Raw genomic sequence first — 18,314 nt, 5'->3', positions numbered from 1 at the left:
GTGAGTAATGTGTTTTGGTTGTGAAGTGAGGGGTGTATACATTGAGAAAATCATGCTTAGAGTTGATTTGAGGGTAAGAATTATGAGCAGAATTTTGGACTCTCAGAGAATAAAGCTTAAGTTGTGATATTGCTATAAAATAATTAAACACATGCTTTTTTAAAACAATATTTCACATTATTCACATCTTTCTATTCTCATCCTATAATTCCCCCAAAAGATACGAATGAGGAGAATTCATCTTCCATTTTCCCTTATGGAGAGACCTTTCTCTTCCAGAGACTAGAAAATTCCAAGGTTAGTCCCGTACATTTTAATTTTTTTCCATATTCAATTCTTTGCTTTTCTGCCTATATATGCCTCTTCATTTTCCTTTAAGCTGTTTGAAGAATGTGTTATATTGAAGAAAGAAATTTCCATTCAGCGAAATTCTGCTCAGTAAAATCATGGCAGATTTATATCTTTAAAAATATATCACAGAAATACATTTCAATTTGATTTTAGGAATACAGATCAGTGGGTTTTCAAAATTTACCACAAGTTACTTAAAAAAAAAAAAAAATAAGACAAACCCCTGTAAAAAGGAAAGGCAAACTGACAGAAGCTACTAGATTTTACTTTGCCTTATACCCAAATATAGACAGACTTCTAACTATTTACAAATCTTAATTATTCAGTTTATCACTTAGTCTTTCCTCTCCACTACTTGTTCTCTTTTGGTATTTTATTTCTTGGTCATGATGAAAGAGAAGTTGGAAGACAAAAAGTAAGTGGGAAAGTAAAAGTAAATAAATTTTATTCTTAGCATCTTCTGTTCTTCTTAGTTGAAATGATGAGTTATTAATGATTTAAATAAAATATTGAAAAAGGGATCAAAAGGCTACCATTTAATATAGTCACCCTAATTAAATTGTTTTTATTGAAAATTGATCTAAACAATTGACGTTTGTTTAATGAAACTAAACCCAGATACTGTGAATCTTTGTAGAATATTGCTCCCCTAAAAAAATGTGTATTTTTTTTTTATAGAAGAGATCCATAAAGAATGAATTTTGGACCCAGGAAGATACACTCAAAGGGGAAACAACTACTGAAAGAAACTCATTTTTTGTCAAATCAAGGTATGAGGACATGATTGATGATGATTAATTCTTTTGAATAAAATGTTATATAATATACAATGTTGAATTGTTGCTCATATTATATTTCTAAGAAAATAGTTTACATTGGTAAGTTCAAATCCTTTCTTTTGACAACAGCACTCATTTCAGTAATTGAATTTAGAGCCTGTAAATCGATTCTATAGTCTGTAGCACATTATTTTTGTCTTTTCCTAATTGAAACCATTCTCCCTTTCCCAAAGTGGCAAATATTTGGTGACCATGTTTGCACTTTAAAGATAGGAAGTTACCTTACTATGAAGAAGAAAGGGGCAGTGCCAAAAATGTCGCTATGTGAGGTGCATAATTTTTACAAATGTAAAGTATCCTTTTATTAGAAGTTCAGCATTGACAAGCAGCTTGAAAATTATCCAGTTATTTGGATCACACATGAGATTGAATAGCGTTTGTAAGGTACCAACTTAAATTTTATTTTTCTCTCAGCTTTATTAGCACTTGATGTAGTGCATCATTACCTAACATTTGTCTATGTTAACCTTTATTCTCCAGGGCTAACACTGTTGAGGGTTTCCTTAAGATGAGACTAAATAATTGAGAATCTTCAGTAGGCATTTGATATGAACTTACTACAGTGCAGAATGTGGAAGGGGCCAAGTTAAGTCCTTTAAGGTGGCAATGATTTTTAGAATACCACGTCCAGAAGGATGTAATTTGACTCCTACGCATATCTGTTTCATTGATTAGCAAAAACTTCTTTGTAATGAGTTTTATTATGCATAAATGGCTGAGCCAATCTGTTTTGTCATTCCTTAAATCTATACGAATATACTTAGCAACTATGTGTTCCAGTAAATATTATATGTTATACAGCTTTTACCTTCTGAATGTACCCTGGCCCTTTCTTGTTTTCTAGTTAGCAATGTGGTGCAGTTTTTTTCTCATTAGTGATGCAAAATAATACTAAAGTTCTCACCAGTCAGATCTACTCTTTGTTTTATTACATTATGATGGAACATAGGGTCCTTGAAGTCAATTAGTGGAGAGTCAGAGAAGGGGCAACATGTGGAATTAAGATCTCTAGTACCTCTCTCCACGAGATAGTGGTTCATGATCTGGCCCATTAAGTGACTGGCCACTTACTGGTGCTGGTGAAGACGTTTAAATTGTGATGCAGAGAATATGGCAGTCTCCATCCTCACCACTCACACCCAACCCCCCAAATAAACAGGTCAGATTAAATGATACATAAGAAAAAATACACTACTTCTAGTAGTATTCAAATATGTGTTAGTATAATGAGAGATTTCTATTTTTCAGGAAGTTTTAAAAATTATCAGATGTGTTAATTGAACTCCACCATTTTTCCTGGCCTTAAATTTCTGTGATTGGTTGTTTATAAATAGAAAAAGTAACCAATGGCTTAAGTCACATAGAGCTGTGGGAAATATTAAAACCATTCTTTTTTCATTTAGCATATATGATAACAGGATGGAGAACGTAAGTGAAGACAAAGTAGAAGATATTTGGATACCTCGAGAGGACAAAAACAATCTTCCTATAGACTCTGCTTCGGAATCAGAATATTCAACAGTAGAAGAATGCTTTCACAGTTTAAGAAGAAAACATTCAAAGCCATATAAATCTAGGACTCAAAAAGCAGTGAATTTTGTCCCTGTTAATAGGCACAGTTATCCACTAAGCTCAACAAGTGGAAAGGCTGATTCATCAATCATTTCCTCAAATGTAATATCTCCCTATGCCTGTTTTTATGGATCATCTGCAAGAAAGGTTAAATCAGGATGGCTTGACAAACTCTGTCCCCAAGGGTATGTATTTATTCTTTTTTGTTTTTTTTCCCCTAAGTGGCATATTTTTAAAAATTCAAGCGTATACATTTCTAAACCTGCTAGGTTGCTGTTGCTCCTCCCCACCCCCCATGCATACAGAGACAGTTTGTAGGGACTTTCAATACACTTTTGCAAATGCTCTTCTTTAGATATAATGTGGGGCATGGGCCATGTGCTGTGTGGAATTCTGGGTTAAGGTTCTGCGTAGCAAATTAAAACTGGAAGTCTGATTTCACATCTAGATCCTTAATGTTAGTTTCTAACTTTGCACCAAAATGCACTATCCTGTATCTCAATTTGTAGCAAAGAAAAACAACAGCGATTGAGTTTGTATTACTCAGCCCACGCTGTTTGGCCTTCGCTCTTCGCTCCCATTATAACAGCGTTCTGTTTGGGAATACAAGGCTTATTGTAGTTAGGGGAAAGTATGTCACTGTTACATTTTAGGCTTCACTGCTATTGATATATTGTTTTGAGTTTTGAATGTTGCACAAAAGGTCAGAGTCCCTTGAATATTATACTTTAAAAGCAGTTTTATCATTTCAGTTGTTGACAAAGAAACTTCTGTCCTTAAGCATTTTGCAGTACTGAGAAATCTTTGGGGAGGGATTATGTTTAATTAGAATTATTTTCTGACATCCTGAATTTTGAATGTCCTTTTGAAATATTTACTGGAAATGTTCCTCATGAATTATTAAATTATTTAGGGATTAAATCTCTTCTGTTTAAGTAGTTGTTGTGGTGAGTCCCTATGTTGTGCTGGTTTTCTCTACTCTTCCCCGAAAAGGTGTATCATTTCTAGAAAGCCTTGTTTTCTCTTAAAATAAATTTTATTAGCAAAAAAATTGCTAGAAGAAGCATCAGTTGACTAGTGGGAGAAGGAATGATATTTCTTAAGGAATCGAAAAAAAAAAGCTGAACCCTTTTGTGGTTAGTAATTACATGATTAATACTTTATAGGATTGCATCCCTTTAGCAAACTAGATGTTGACTAAACTGAAGCAGAGAACTTCTTAGCATCACATATTTTGTCTCACTCCTTTCTGGTTGCATTAGGATGACAAAGTAGTTAACTGTGTCTGCTTTTCATCAGTCATCGGTATTATTGGTAAATGCATAGTCAAATTGCACCGGTATGAGTCATTACTCAAATATACACACTGGTGGAATGAAACATTGAGCGGGAATAGTCTCAGGTCTTTCATTTCTGTAGAATTTAAATGATTAGGGAGATCCCAGTGCTCTCTCAAAGTATCACTGGAAGATTTAGCAGATTCTGCATACAGAGCCCCTAGCAGCTGTGGTTTCCTGAATGATCTCTGGTGGGTGGTACCTCGATCTTGATGGAGTTAGGTTAGTATGTTTATGTTGCAGGCACACTGAGAAAGATTCACCATTACTGGCCACCTCTGGGATAGTTAGAACATTTTCTCTCTCTTTTTATCAGAACTCTGACTTTCCATCCTTTCTATTCTGAACCTGCCTAAGGTTAGAGGCTGTAATTTTTTGAGATTTTTATTTTTCCATTTTAGAGAAAATAATTGAGTTTTCTGACTTCAGAGTCTTTTTCCAGGTTACCAGGATGCAGCTAGGAAAGTAAACAAAGGAGCTTGTTATATCACCAAGAAATTAAAAAGCTCTTCTCCATGATTATATTGCTATGACTTAAAAGAAATATGTGTAACTGGCCAAGAAGCATGTATTTATTAGACCACAAGTGGAATCTCCATTTTTCCTTTTTCTAGTTAGACTCTGTAGGCTATGGTGAGGGTGTTTAAGATGCTCATTAATTAGACAAAATGATGCCTACCCATTCCTTATGCAGAGGTTACTGAGCTTTGTTTAAGTCATGGTCGCATGTCTCTTTGGTGCAGGTAGCACTGATTTTGATGGCATTCTGAATTCCACAGAGAAAGTATTAGTACACTTTTTCTGTAAAGGGTCAGATAATAAATACTTTAATCTTTACAGCCATATGGTGTCTGTGGGAGCTCAGCAACTCTGCAGTTGTAGCGTGAAAGCAGCCACAGAGAATGTGTAAACTGATGAATGAGGCTGTGTTTCCATAAAACTTTATTTATAAACACATTTCATGGGCCAGGTTTGGCTTGTGGGCCATAGTAGCATAAAACAGATTTGAGGGTTAGCTGAAATCTTATACCAGCTTCCTCCATCTCCTTTGGACCCCACATCGAAAATTATAACCTGATAGATTACGGAACAAGGAAACTACTTTATTATTCTATCAAATCTAGACATAAGAAGAAGCAGGATCTCTCTTTGGGTACCTTTCTACCCTGAATGCTCATACCCAGAGAGCAGCATGACTTGTACCTTACTTCCCTCAAGTTCTTGCTCTAAAGTCTCCTTTGCACGAATCCCTGAACACCAAAGTTAATATTATCACTGCCCCTCCCTCACCACCCCATTACTCCCTTAATTATTTTTCTCATAGCTTATACACTTGATGATTTATTTGTTGCATATATGCTCCGTGGGGACAGTCATCTATATTGGTTTTTGTTTACTGTGGTATCCTCAGCAACTAGAAGATTGCCTAGCAAGTGGTAGATATTCTTAGTGTTTGTTGTTGAATGAATTAGTAAAAACAAACTAGTATTAGACATAGTTTTTTCTTTCAATCTTTCTAAAACAGCTATTTTTTAATTTATAGGAATCTTGTAGTAAAAACTAAACTCCAGACACTGTATTGGTTGGAAATCTGCTGGTGCCGTTGATAGTGCTGGTGTACATTAACAGAGCAGTGAACTCTCAGTGCATTTATTTAAATTCTGTTTCCCCCTAAAAACATATAGGAAACCCTTTTGACTTTTTAACCTGCTGTTTTCTGTATGTGAGGACATGTGTTGTCAAAACACAGTTTACAAACAAATAGTGGGAATTCCCTGCTCTGTCCAGTATTTAGGACTCTGTGCTCTCACTGCTGTGGGCTCGGGTTCAATCCCTGTTCAGGGAACTAAGATCCCGCAAGATACGCCACAAAAAAAAAAAAAAAAAAAAAGCCATACTTGGTTATCCTTCTCCAAATAGTGTTGGAAACTGTCCTCAGTCATGAGTGACATTAAACAAAGTAATAAAATTCATAATCTGGATTTATTTCATGTGACTGAGTGTCTATTTGCTTTGAAATGGAAATGCCAGTTCTGAATCAATGCACAGTATGTGAAAACTGCCCAATATTTAGTAAGAAAATAATTGGATAACACCATGCAACTAGAGAAATATTGAAACAATTCCAGCTGAGCTTAAAGTATGAACATTTATTTAACTATTAGAATGATCTAATTATAATATAGCCTTATACTGTTGGTTTAAAAAATTGTATGGAAAAAACTTGATAAAATGTTGAACTTGGGTTTGTTGTTAGTGTTTCAAACAGGTGAGGCAAATGAGAAACTTAATAAATGGTCTTGCGTTAAAAAAACCTCACTGGGTTTTGAAGATAAAAAAACAAGTCTCTTTCCTTCCCCTTTCCTATCTGCAACTAATACGCTCAAGCTTTTCAGCAAGTCTGAGTAGTTGCAAATATGGAAGACTGGATAGAATTTATTCCAGAAGTTCCTGAATGTGCAACTCAGAGGAAGAATCCTGTGAGTTTCTGTAAATCAAAGAGAACATGGTTGAATGTGCCACACCCCTTCTAGGAGAACCAGGTATTGAAATATCCAAGAATATCTGCAACTAGGAAACGCTTTTGACTTTTTAACCTGCTGTTTTCTAAAGATGTTTGTGCGTTTGGTATCACACACTGAGCATAGTTATAAAAACCGCAATATATCTTGAGGAATTCATATTTTTACTTGACAAGATGTTTTAGAACATTTTTTCTTACTCAGCTAAATTCCTCTTTTAAAAAATTAATGTTTTTAACCATAGGGAAGCATTGTGTGGTAATGTCAGTCCGGGACAGCAGGAGCTGAACATGCAAGGTTAACTCAGAAATTTGTGTATATAATATGCTCAAGAATTTCTGGACGAATACAAGGATAAGCAAGATATGTTCCTGGCCTTTTTTGTATCTTCCACTTTGGGCAGAAAAAAATATAAATAAAAATAAATTTGAAAGATAACGTATAATAATTGGTACAGAAAGGTCCACAAAATACAGAATCATGAGGTTACAGAGGGGTTGAGAAAACATTTCTTCAGAGATCTTCTAAGGAGGAGAAATAGCAGCTCGACTGACCTTCGGAAAATGGATACCGTTTCAACTGGCGTTTTTAGATGAAATACTTTTCAGGCTAGAGGGAGTGAAAAGGCACTGATGTCAGTGATATCTGGATGTCCTGAAGTCTATGAGATAAATAGAGGGGTTAGCTGAGGTTATTTTATGGAAGACACAAGTTAGGCTCTAGGACCAGGAGGGAGAAACTGCCAGAGAATTACATGTCCAGGTTGAACACAGAACTAGGGAAAATGAAAAAGCCAGTGATCAAATACCAAAACAGGGGTCAAATTCCAAACAGTGATTGAGAGATCACTTAGAAGCCACCCATGACTTGGAGGGAGATCAGAACTTATACTGTTGGTTCCTTTGTCAGTGGCTGACTTTCCAGCCTGTGCCCAGAATCTCCAAGGCTGCTTTAGTGGAGCAGTTTTCCACCTGCTCCATAAGTGTGTGAGGGCCTCAAGCCTCCTGGGAGTGCTGTCCTGCGGCCAGCCTTTCAGTGAAAAGCAGTTGTAGTGGAAAGTTGACAAGTCTCTCTATCTGACCAGGGTTTTCTATATCAATCAGTGTGTTGAACTTAAAGTTGAATCTTAAATCTCTGATAAAAAGTATCTTTTTATACTGGTGAACTAGTTGGCCTTTTCTCTCAAATCACACATAACTTGTGAAGACCATGCCAAGCAAATAAAAGGCTTCCATATTTTATTTGTAATTTGAGGAAAAAATTCTTAGTTTTAGTGTTTATTAAAATAACATGGCTAATTTCAGTCAGTGTAGCTGCAGAGAAGTGAATGAGGGTGTTGGAATCAGGCAGAAATTAGAATTGTCAAGCTATCGCTCATTTGCTGTGTGACTCAATGTCTCAGAACTGCTGTTTCCCACACATAAAAGTGTAAGGTCAAGGCTTCCTCTGTGGGATCAGTTGGAAAAGTAGGTTAACATTGGGTCTGACTACAGAGCCCCTTAAGCAGGGCTCAGTAAACCTCAGCTTGCTTTCTTTTCAGAAGAGCATCATTTCATTTCAGGTGACCTTTGATAATGTTACCAAAAGTAAGTTCTAGTCAGTTCTTACCTTGGTAACTATAAGGTAAAGAAATCATATGTTCACATTAAACCTTCAAAATTAAGTTTTTTAGTGGTTATAAAAGCACATGGTTTAAAGCATCTGAAAGTTCTGTATGGCTTACTAAGAAAAAATAGCTGGGGAGAGGGGAAGTTGGATAAAGACAGTCAAAAGGTCCAAACTTCCAGTTTATAAGATAAATAAGTACTTGTAATATATAACATGATAGATATAATGAACACTGCTGTATGTTCTATATGAAAGAGTAAAACCTAAGAGTTCCCATCACAAGGAGATTTTTTTTAATATTTAATGTTGCATTTGTATGAGATGATGGATGTTCACTAAACTTACTGTGATAATCATTTCATGATGTACGTAAGTCAGATCATTATGCTGTGCACCTTCAACTTATATGGTGTGGTATGTCAATTATATCTCAATAAAACTGGAGGAAAAAAAGCAGTTTTCCTCTTCTCCCACTTTATCACAAGAGGCAGCCACTTTCTACTTTCTTTAGTAGTTTCTTTTGGTACTACTTTGTTTATCTTTTTTTTTAAAATACATCTTTATTAGAGTATAATGGCTTCACAGTGCTGTGTTAGTTTCTGTTGTACACCAAAGTGAATCAGCCATATGCATACACATGTCCCCATATCCCCTCCCTCTTGAGCCTCCCTCCCATCCTCCACATCCCACCCCTCTAGGTCATCACAAAGCACCAAGCTGATCTCCCTGTCCTTTGCTGCTCCTTCCCACCAGCCAACTATTTTACATTTGGTAGTGTATATATGTTGATGCTACTTTCACTTTGCCCCAGCTTCCCCCTCCCACCTGTGTCCTCAAATCCATTCTCTATGTCTACGTCTTTATTCCTGCCCAGCCACTAGGTTCATCAGTACCATTTTTTTTTTTATTTTAGATTCCATATATATGCGTTAGCATACGGTATTTGTTTTTCTCTTTCTGACTTCACTCTGTGTGACAGACTGTAGGTCCATCCACCTCACTACAAATAACTCAATTTTGTTTCCTTTTATGGCTGAGTAATATTTCATTGTATATATGTGCCACATCTTCTTTATCCATTCATCTGTCGATGGGCATTTAGGTTGCTTCCATGTCCTGGCTATTGTAAATAGTGCTGCAGTGAACATTGTGGTACATGACTCTTTTTGAATTATGGTTTTCTCAGGGTATATGCCCAGTAGTGGGATTGCTGGGTCGTATGGTAATTCTATTTTTAGTTTTTTAAGGAACCTCCATACTGTCCTCCATAGCGGTTGTATCAATTTACATTCCTACCAAGAGTGCAAGAGGGCTCCCTTTCCTCCGCACCCTCTTCAGCATTTGTTGTTTACAGATTTTCTGATGATGCCCATTCTAACTGGTGTGAGGTGATACGTCATTGTAGTTTTGATTTGCATTTCTCTAATAATGAGTGATGTTGAGCATCTTTTCATGTGCCTCTTGGCCATCTGTATGTCTTCCTTGGTAAAATGTCTATTTAGGACTTCTGCCCATTTTTTAATTGGGTTGTTTGTTTTTTTGATATTGAGCTCCATGAGCTGTTTGTATGTTTTGGAGATTAATCCTTTGTCTGTTGTTTCATTTGCAAATATTTTCTCCCATTCTGAGGGTTACTTTATCTTAATAATTTTTTCATACTGTTTCTTTCTGATTCTTCAGTGTTAGTAATTAGCTGTTGAGGCACTCCCATGGAATATAATATTTATTCATTTTCACCCACTGTCCCCCCTGCGTAGACACAGTTCCCATCTAATCATTCTTTTAAAGTAGCCATATAAAATGTCTATGTTATATCTGTATTTAGTTTTATACTCTTAATATCTATGTAAATGCTACTCATATTTGAGCTTTGCAACATATTATGATTAATTTTTCTTTCATTTGCAACCTTTAGTTTTCCTTGGAGTTAATAATTATTGATTCTTTTTGGTTTACTTAGTTTTTTATGTACTTAAAATTCATTTCTCCACAAATTCTTCCTCAGGACTATGAATTTGTAAAGTAATCAAAATACATACACATATCAATTTCACCATCTTACAGCCCCCTAAGAAAGCTTATTTAGCTTGTATTTTTTAACCCACTTTTGTTTTTTGTTGTCCTATATTTAATGTAGAAAGCACATTCTTTCTTTTGACTGTTCATCTTATAATGTACTGTTATTGTTCCATGGACTTAATATAGTCTCTTATCTTTCTATGGATATTAATAAGTGTTTTGAAGCTTTCTTTTCCTGTAGTGTCTGTTTCTTTCAATATTTTGGAGGAGGGTTTCTTCCCCATCTTTTACCTTAGAGATGTTTTCCTCAAATGTTTTGTTAATCTTGGGCTTTTAATTTTTTTAAGTTAAAAAAAAATTATTGCCAAAAAATGCTAACCATCATCTGAGCCTTTGGCAAGTCATAACCTTTTTGCTAGTGGAGAGTCTTGCCTCAGTGTTGATGGCTCCTTGCTGATCAGGGTGGTAGTTGCTGAATGCTGGGGCTGTTGTGGCTGTTTCTTAGAAGAAGACAACAGTGAAGTTTGCCGTATCTATTGCCTCTTCCTTTCATGAATGATTCTCTGTTTGGGCTGTTCATTTAAAATGAGATCCTACAAAGCTGATTGGATCAGGCCCTGATGGGTCTTTCTATTTATTGTAAGATGATCTTGCTAAACTTTCCTAATGTGTTTCCTTGGAGACTCCTCATGCCAGTATCTTTTAAATGAATCTCCTTATTGAGGGTGGTAGGAGTGGTTAACATCTTTTTGGGAGCTCAGTAGGGGAATGTGGATGTTTAGGATAAATATTTATGATATAGACATGATTCTACTGTTTTTAATGCTGTCCCCTACCTTTAGCCTTGTCTGAGTCTCCCAGTCCAGAGACCCCTGTTTGATCTTCTCCAGTGAATAAAACCCTATTATCCTGTTGAGGAAGAGGAGGGTCAGTTTTCCAGCTGAGAAGTAAGGGAGGGATTCTGGGATGGAGTGGTGAGGGGTGTAAGTTTATCTCTTTAATTGCCTTTCAACAACTCTTCTAGTCTCAGCACCCCCTCTCCTACATAGTCACTTCCAGAGTTACTTGTGCCTATATCTCCTGAGACCTTCTGAAATTTTGTGAGTAAATTGGTTTTCCTCTCAGTTTGATCTCTTGCAGGCTTAGCAATCAGTTCTCTGAAACCTCCTGAGTTAGTTCCTATCCCTTCTTAGGCTTTCCTGATTTCTTGATACTGATGCTATCATTTACTTTTCCGGTCAGTGTTGGCTTGTAGTTACTTATTTATTTTTATTTGTTTTTTAATCCTTTGAGGTTTTAGGAGGAGTAGAGATAAATGCAAACTTTTCATTGGTCGTCTTAACTAGAAGCTGGTTTCATGTTGGATTTTTTGCTTTTTTAACAGAGTATGACTCCATAAAATAAAGAGGTCTGAGTCTTTTAACGTGGTTTTTCATATACCATGTCATGTAAGCACAAAGCTCTTTGTGAATATTGTAAAAGTTGGAAGTCACACATTAAAATTTGTGCTTTATCATTGGCTTCTAAAACTCCTTTTAGCCCTTGAGATTTTATCTTAAAATTTGTTTTTTCTCATTTAAAGCAGAAATGGAAGCTGGGATTTCAGAAAATTTTTGTTTTGTTTTTGTTTTTTGGCCCCAACTCATTTTGGTTCATATAATCTTGGAAACAATCATTTTGTTTTACTTAAAAGTAAGGAAATACAGTATAGAAAAAAGGGCTGATATTTTCTAGAAATATTATAATTCCTTGGATGTGTGTCTATAAAATACTTCATAACTAATACTGCAGCATTTACTATTTTTTAATTTAATTAAATTTATTTTTTATACAGTAGGTTCTTATTATTTATCTATTTTATACATATAATATACATATAATATGCGTTTTTCTCTTTCTGACTTACTTCACTCTGTATGACAGTCTCTAGGTCCATCCACGTCTCTACAAATGACCCAATTTTGTTCTTTTTTATGGCTGAGTAATACTCCATTGTATATATTTACCACATCTTCTTTATCCATCTGTCTGTTGATGGACATTTAGGTTGCTTCCATGTCCTGGCTATTGTAAATAGTGCTGCAATGAACATTGGGGGGCATGTGTCTTTTTGAATTATGGTTTTCTGTAGGTATATGCCCAGTAGTGGGATTGCTGGGTCATATAATACTGCAGCATTTAAAAGCCTCATACTTAAGAGTAATGAGATAAAATAACTAAATAGAAAATGAGTAATTAGATAAACAAAAATCTATACTTTTGGAAATTGTAGTAGTTCTAAAAAATATTGAGTCTAGTTAGGGTTAGAGTAGAAAATAAGATAAAATATGCATATAATTCTTCAGGATTATGTAAACAAGGCAGGTGAATCTGGAACAGCATGTCTATGATATCTTTTTTCTTAGATATTGTTTAGAATAATTGAGAAGTATTTTTTGATGATTAAAATACCATGATTAATAAAAGCCATAAATTTGACTTAGTTACTTTGAGGTTCATTTCGGTTATGTGATATTTAAAGATGACAGTTTGGTAGCCTCTGCCACTTTAAATTAATATCATTGGTTAGCATGCTTATCCAATTTTTTAGTTTTTTTAAAGCTAAAAGATGTAATCTTTAAAAAAAAACAACCTTCTGGCACTTAGGATTGAAATTAAACAGGAGTGCCTTCATGTATATACTTCATAAATAGAGATGTAATTGTTTGTATATACACTGTTGTTAAAAAAGAATTTTTAAGACACACAGTTTTTGAGACAACAAAAACTGACACCAGGTGGCAAGGCTGTATTTATGATAGCAGTGGAAACTTCACACAACCTGCCCTACTAGAACTCAAGGGAAGTGCTTATAGAAATCCATTCAATAACACCACACATGCCTTATGAATTATTCTAAAAAGGCTTCTCAAAGAAATCTTTTCCTTTAGAACCCTAAAAACAAAATAGGATAAAACCTAGGCTAATATTTTTCACGTCTACTTTACTTTTTTTCCCGAAGGAATTCTGAAGCACTTTGCAGAATTGAACTCACATATTAAATGGGTAGAGGTCAAATGTTATTGCTACCTAAAGGGATATTGAGGGTGCTTTGCCATAAAATGTCCCAGAGTCTGTTTTGTGTAGTTGTTAAGAGCATAGACTTTGGGACCAGACTGCCTGGATTTGACTTACAGAAATGATCTTTATCAGTTGTGTGACTTGGGCAAATTATTTAACCTGCCAGCTCCTCTGTGGCTTCATCTGTGAAATGGGAATAATAATATTACTTGCCTCATATGATTGTTTGGAGGACTGAATGAATTAATGTTTGTATATGGCTTGCAACAGTGCCTAGAACAAAGCACTATATAAGTGTTGTTTTTATTATCAAGATTAATAAATTCCGTATTGACAGGCTTTAAAATCTCTTCTTTGTATAATAATCCATTAGTTCTAATTTGTGTCATGTGATAGTAGGAACACAGACTAGAGTGACACTGTATTTTATACTTTGTCTTTTTTTTTTAACATTTACTAAATAAATTGTTAATCGAAATTTAAGGGAAAGACATAACTTATGTCAGAGAAAGCGTTTCAAGTACTTTAGAAACCTCTAATTGTGTGTAATAGATTAATTTTACATAATTACATTGGATTTAGTTGCCTGGTATCAAGTAGATTTTTATAAATACATGAGAAAAATATTTAACTCTGGTAAGGAAAGATAGTTCTTAAAAATTTACTGTTCACCAATTTTTTTAATTCAAAATTTTACTGAAATTTAGAAATAGTCCTTCTTAAGCTTTCCCTTTTATGTATCAATAGTTGAAATTTTTATTAATTTATTGAGTTTAACAATTTAAATTCAAGTTTCCATTTGCTAGAAAGAGGAATTGTGAGAAAGGATCTAAGTATAAGTTCTTATCTTTAATTAGCCAGTTATTAGAATTCAGTATTGAAGTTCACATGCAGAAGATAATTGAATGTTGACATATTTAATGAGAAAAATAGATTAAACATGTTTATATAAATTTAGTTTTAGAAACATTTAATTTACTAATTAGAATTTTTAAATAGGAAGGTACAAAATGCACATGTTAAAGAATACATTTTAAAATATTTAACTATAAAATTATTTTAAAATTACATGTAAACTAATGATGAATTACAAAGCTTTTGTCATATAAAAATTCTGATCTTTGTACTTGAAAAAAGCAAAAAATGAAATTAAGGGTGAAGTGCTTTTGTTAGTAGTATTTTGTTTTCTCTATACGTAACATGAAAATTTGAGGAAGCATCTTGCAATGAGAAATATACGTATTTGTTCATTTATTCACTAGATATTCAGCATATTTTATATGCTAGAAACTGTGGTAGTTGCCGGTTTTACATTGAGTAAAAAAAACAAATGGTTTCTGCACTTAAGGATCTCAATATCTAGTATGGGAGGTGGAGGACACAAATCAAATATATAATTGCAAATTCTGCTAAGTGTCATTAAGTAAAGAAATGGAGCAAGAGACCAAAGGAATCTGAAGGATCTATGTGTTACTCAATGGTGGCCACTTGGGGGAATGACTTTTGAGCTGAGATCTCAAGGATCCAAGCCAGGTCAGGAACAGGCAGGGAGCATTCCAATGAAGAAAATGGCATATGGGAAGGCCACGAGGCAAGAAAGCATCTAGACAGAGGAGGCAGTATGGCTGGAGGACAGTGTCCACAGAATAGTTACCCACAGATTTGATGGCTGACTGGATGAATGAATGGTAGCAGAAGTAATGTTTTAACAGCAGGATAGCAAAATGGCTCTCTCCAACTACAGAACATTTGATTTTTCAGTGGCCACACTCTCATTCCATTTCAACGTGGGCTGGGATTTGTCTTATTTACCTGTCCTTCCATAGATTATTAAACAGATTTAACCTTTCAAAATATTCGGTTAAAATGGCTGAACACATCTAATAGTCACCCGGTAGCCGAGAAAATTAAAAAATAGTTGGGGGAATATCTTAGGCATTGAGTCTCTCAGAGGCTGACATTTTGGTTGGCTTTCTTTAGAAAGCCAAGCATCCAGTGTGTGGTTTGTAGTCAGTGCCTGAGAAGAGAAATGTAGCTTGTCACCTGGTAGCATCTCTGACTGATCTCTGAGCTGTCTGCCCTCCCTGCTCTCCTTCTCATTTTCCTGTGGACATGAATGTTAAGTTCCTGGATGATGCCTCAGTCCTCAAACTGTCTATCCAGATGGTGATGGAATTCTAAGAAAACTTTGAGTCCAAGTGGCCGCAACTAAACCATCTTAAGTAAGACATGTTAAAGTAGGTTCTAGGGACTTCCCAGGTGGCACAGTGGTTAGAATCCGCCTGCCAATGCAGGGGACACGAGTTCCCAGCCCTGGTCCGGGAAGATTCCGCATGCCGCGGAGCAACTAAGCCCGTGCGCCACAACTACTGAGCCTGCGATCCGCAACTACTGAAGCCCGCATGCCTAGAGCCCTTGCTCTGCAACAAGAGAAGCCACTGCAATGAGAAGCCCGCATACCACAACAAGAGCAGCCCCCGCTCACCACAACTAGAGAAAGCCCACAATGAAGACCAAACACAGCCAAAAAAAAAAAAAAAAAAAAAAAATGTAGGTTCTAAACTTTTTTTCACTTCCAGCTTTGGCACATTTTGAAACTTTTAATCTAACTCTGAGGTTTCGGAAGTTTTCTCACCTTCTGGCAGCCTTTCTTTTAAAATATGCTGGTTATTTGAGTGGTGGTCATTTGAGGTTTTATCTGTCTGTCATCTGGCTGTTTTTTGCTAAGGGGATATGTGCTTAATCGCGTCACTCTTTCATTGAACAGATCCTTTTTTAGTGCCATATGTGTCTCTGTGTTAGTTGCTGATCATAGAGTAGAGAGTGAAACATCCTTGGTGTGGGAGACATCAAGCAACTAAACAAACATGTAATTAGAGATTGTGTTAAGTGCTATGAGGAAAAGGAGAGGGTGCTTTGAGAGGACAGCTTTGTGAGTTGCTTTGGATTGGCTCATCAGGGAAGGAGTGTCTGTATAGGTGGTTTAGGTGGAACTCTGAAAGGTAAGGAGTAGTTAGCAAAGGAGTTAGAGGGCTAATGGAAGGTCCTAAGGCCGTTATCTCCCACAGACGTAGATTATTTTTATTCTAAAATGGAAGATTATATGTACTACTGAGTTCTAGCTTACTACTATTCACCGTGTAAGGTGGGCCTAAAACAAAATCTTGATTTATAGAATTACTGTTGAGATTGTGTGGGAAGATGTCTGCTCACCTGCCTTTAAGTGTGACAGAGATCAGTATGAAATGAGTGCTAAGTGATTTCATTCAGTGTATAATGACTGTGTGTTTGCTTAGTATTTCTTTACCTTGTAACTCAATGCTGGCAACTTGAAGAACCTTTGAGTCAGTGAAGGAAATGAAAACCAACACTGTTGGATGTTGCAAGGTTAAGAGAACACATGACAGGCCAAGGGAAGTTAAAAAGAAGCAGAAGGGGGCTTCCCTGGTGGCACAGTGGTTGAGAGTCCGTCTGCTGACGCAGGGGACACGGGTTCGTGCCCCGGTCCAGGAAGATCCCACATGCCGTGGAGCGGCTGGGGTCGTGTGCCATGGCCGCTGAGCCTGCACGTCCGGAGCCTGTGCTCCGCAACGGGAGAGGCCACAACAGTGAGAGGCCCGCGTACAGCAAAAAAAAAAACAAAAAAAAAGCAGAAGGAAGAGGGAGTAAGATGGAAAGAGGGCTGGGTCGTTAGTTGTAGTTATATAATTGTAAGGTCTTATGTTCTTATTACTTCATGATTGATTCAGTGCTTATATGTGAAAGTGTTGTCCATACCAGTGAATTTTGAAGCTTTTCTCAGTTTGATCAGATTTGCTCTAATTTTATCTTAAGCAGAATAATTTGGCTAATGATCAATGTGGGCAGCTCACTGTATTTCACTAGAGTAATAGGTGTGTGTGGCCCAGGAAAGAGCCCAGAAGACAAGTTCTCCACTCTTTCTGAGGTGCTTTTTCTACCTTTAAGTCTTCTAAAAACCACAGAGAGCTATACCATTTCCTCATCTTAAACATGTTAGAGAACTGCAAAAGGAAAAGGTAGACGTGGTTATCTACCAATTTGTTTAGAGATGACTCGTTTTTTAAACAGGAAGTTAGTTTTCAAATATTATCTGTGATAAAGGCTAAAAGTATCTAGATTGTATCAGTTCACACTGAGAGTCACATAGAGAATAAGACATTCAAAACCTTTAGGATTGTCTGACTTCGGGGAAGGGGACTGAAACAAAAAACAAAAACAAGCCCAACTAGAAATGGGTCTTCACTTTTCCCTTATATAGTCAGAAAATCTTTTTCTCCTTTTATGCCTAAATAGGGAACATATGATGACATTATTTTGCTTTGTTTCTCGTGTCAGTAACCATTTTAAACTGCATTTGCCTTTCATATGATTCTTTTTCTCAAAATGTTAATGTTTCAATGAATTTTGGATGATTGCAAATGATTCTCCATGTTTAGTCAGGGCCTTTACAGCTTATTTGATCAGAATTAAATAATATATCTATGTAAATCCAATTGACAAAGCTTTGTTATTTTAGCAAAATATTATGCATGCCCCAAAGCAAAAATTAAAAAAAATAAGATAAAATGTTATAAGCTTAATGAAGGATAAAAATTTATGTTATCTTCATTGAGGAATTATCTCCTTTAAGGGATATAGGTGCCATGATAGTATTTCTGACCACACTTTGTTTTCTACTCAACCTTACCGATGTGGATGATGACACTGCAAGTTACATTTTAAAAAATGATGACAGGGCTTCCCTGGTGGCGCAGTGGTTGAGAGTCCGCCTGCCGATGCAGGGGACGCGGGTTCATGCCCCGGTCCGGGAGGATCCCACATGCCGCGGAGTGGCTAGGCCCATGAGCCATGGCCGCTGGGCCTGCACGTCTGGAGCCTGTGCTCTGTAGCGGGAGAGGCCACAGCAGTGAGAGGCCCGCGTACCGCAAAAAAAAAAAAAAAAAATGATGACACTGTTAGCAGTATCCTTTTTTAAAAGCACCTAG

General features: G+C 36.1%; 1 protein-coding gene across 7 annotated transcripts in view; it reads left to right on the top strand.

The window, feature by feature from the left end:
- ARAP2 (ArfGAP with RhoGAP domain, ankyrin repeat and PH domain 2) overlaps positions 1 to 18,314 on the top strand; it is a 200,379-nt gene that overhangs the window by 34,570 nt on the left and 147,495 nt on the right. For all 7 annotated transcript variants that reach the window (XM_033856909.2, XM_033856911.2, XM_033856912.2 and 4 more), the window contains 3 exons: positions 221 to 297; positions 1,030 to 1,121; positions 2,594 to 2,947. In XM_033856909.2, coding sequence (XP_033712800.1) covers positions 221 to 297; positions 1,030 to 1,121; positions 2,594 to 2,947 — 523 coding nt within the window. The remainder of the gene's footprint in view (positions 1 to 220; positions 298 to 1,029; positions 1,122 to 2,593; positions 2,948 to 18,314) is intronic.

Source organism: Tursiops truncatus, chromosome 5 (genome assembly GCF_011762595.2).
Source record: "Tursiops truncatus isolate mTurTru1 chromosome 5, mTurTru1.mat.Y, whole genome shotgun sequence".
Taxonomy (NCBI): domain Eukaryota; kingdom Metazoa; phylum Chordata; class Mammalia; order Artiodactyla; family Delphinidae; genus Tursiops; species Tursiops truncatus.
This window is presented reverse-complemented; position numbering and strand designations above follow the sequence as displayed.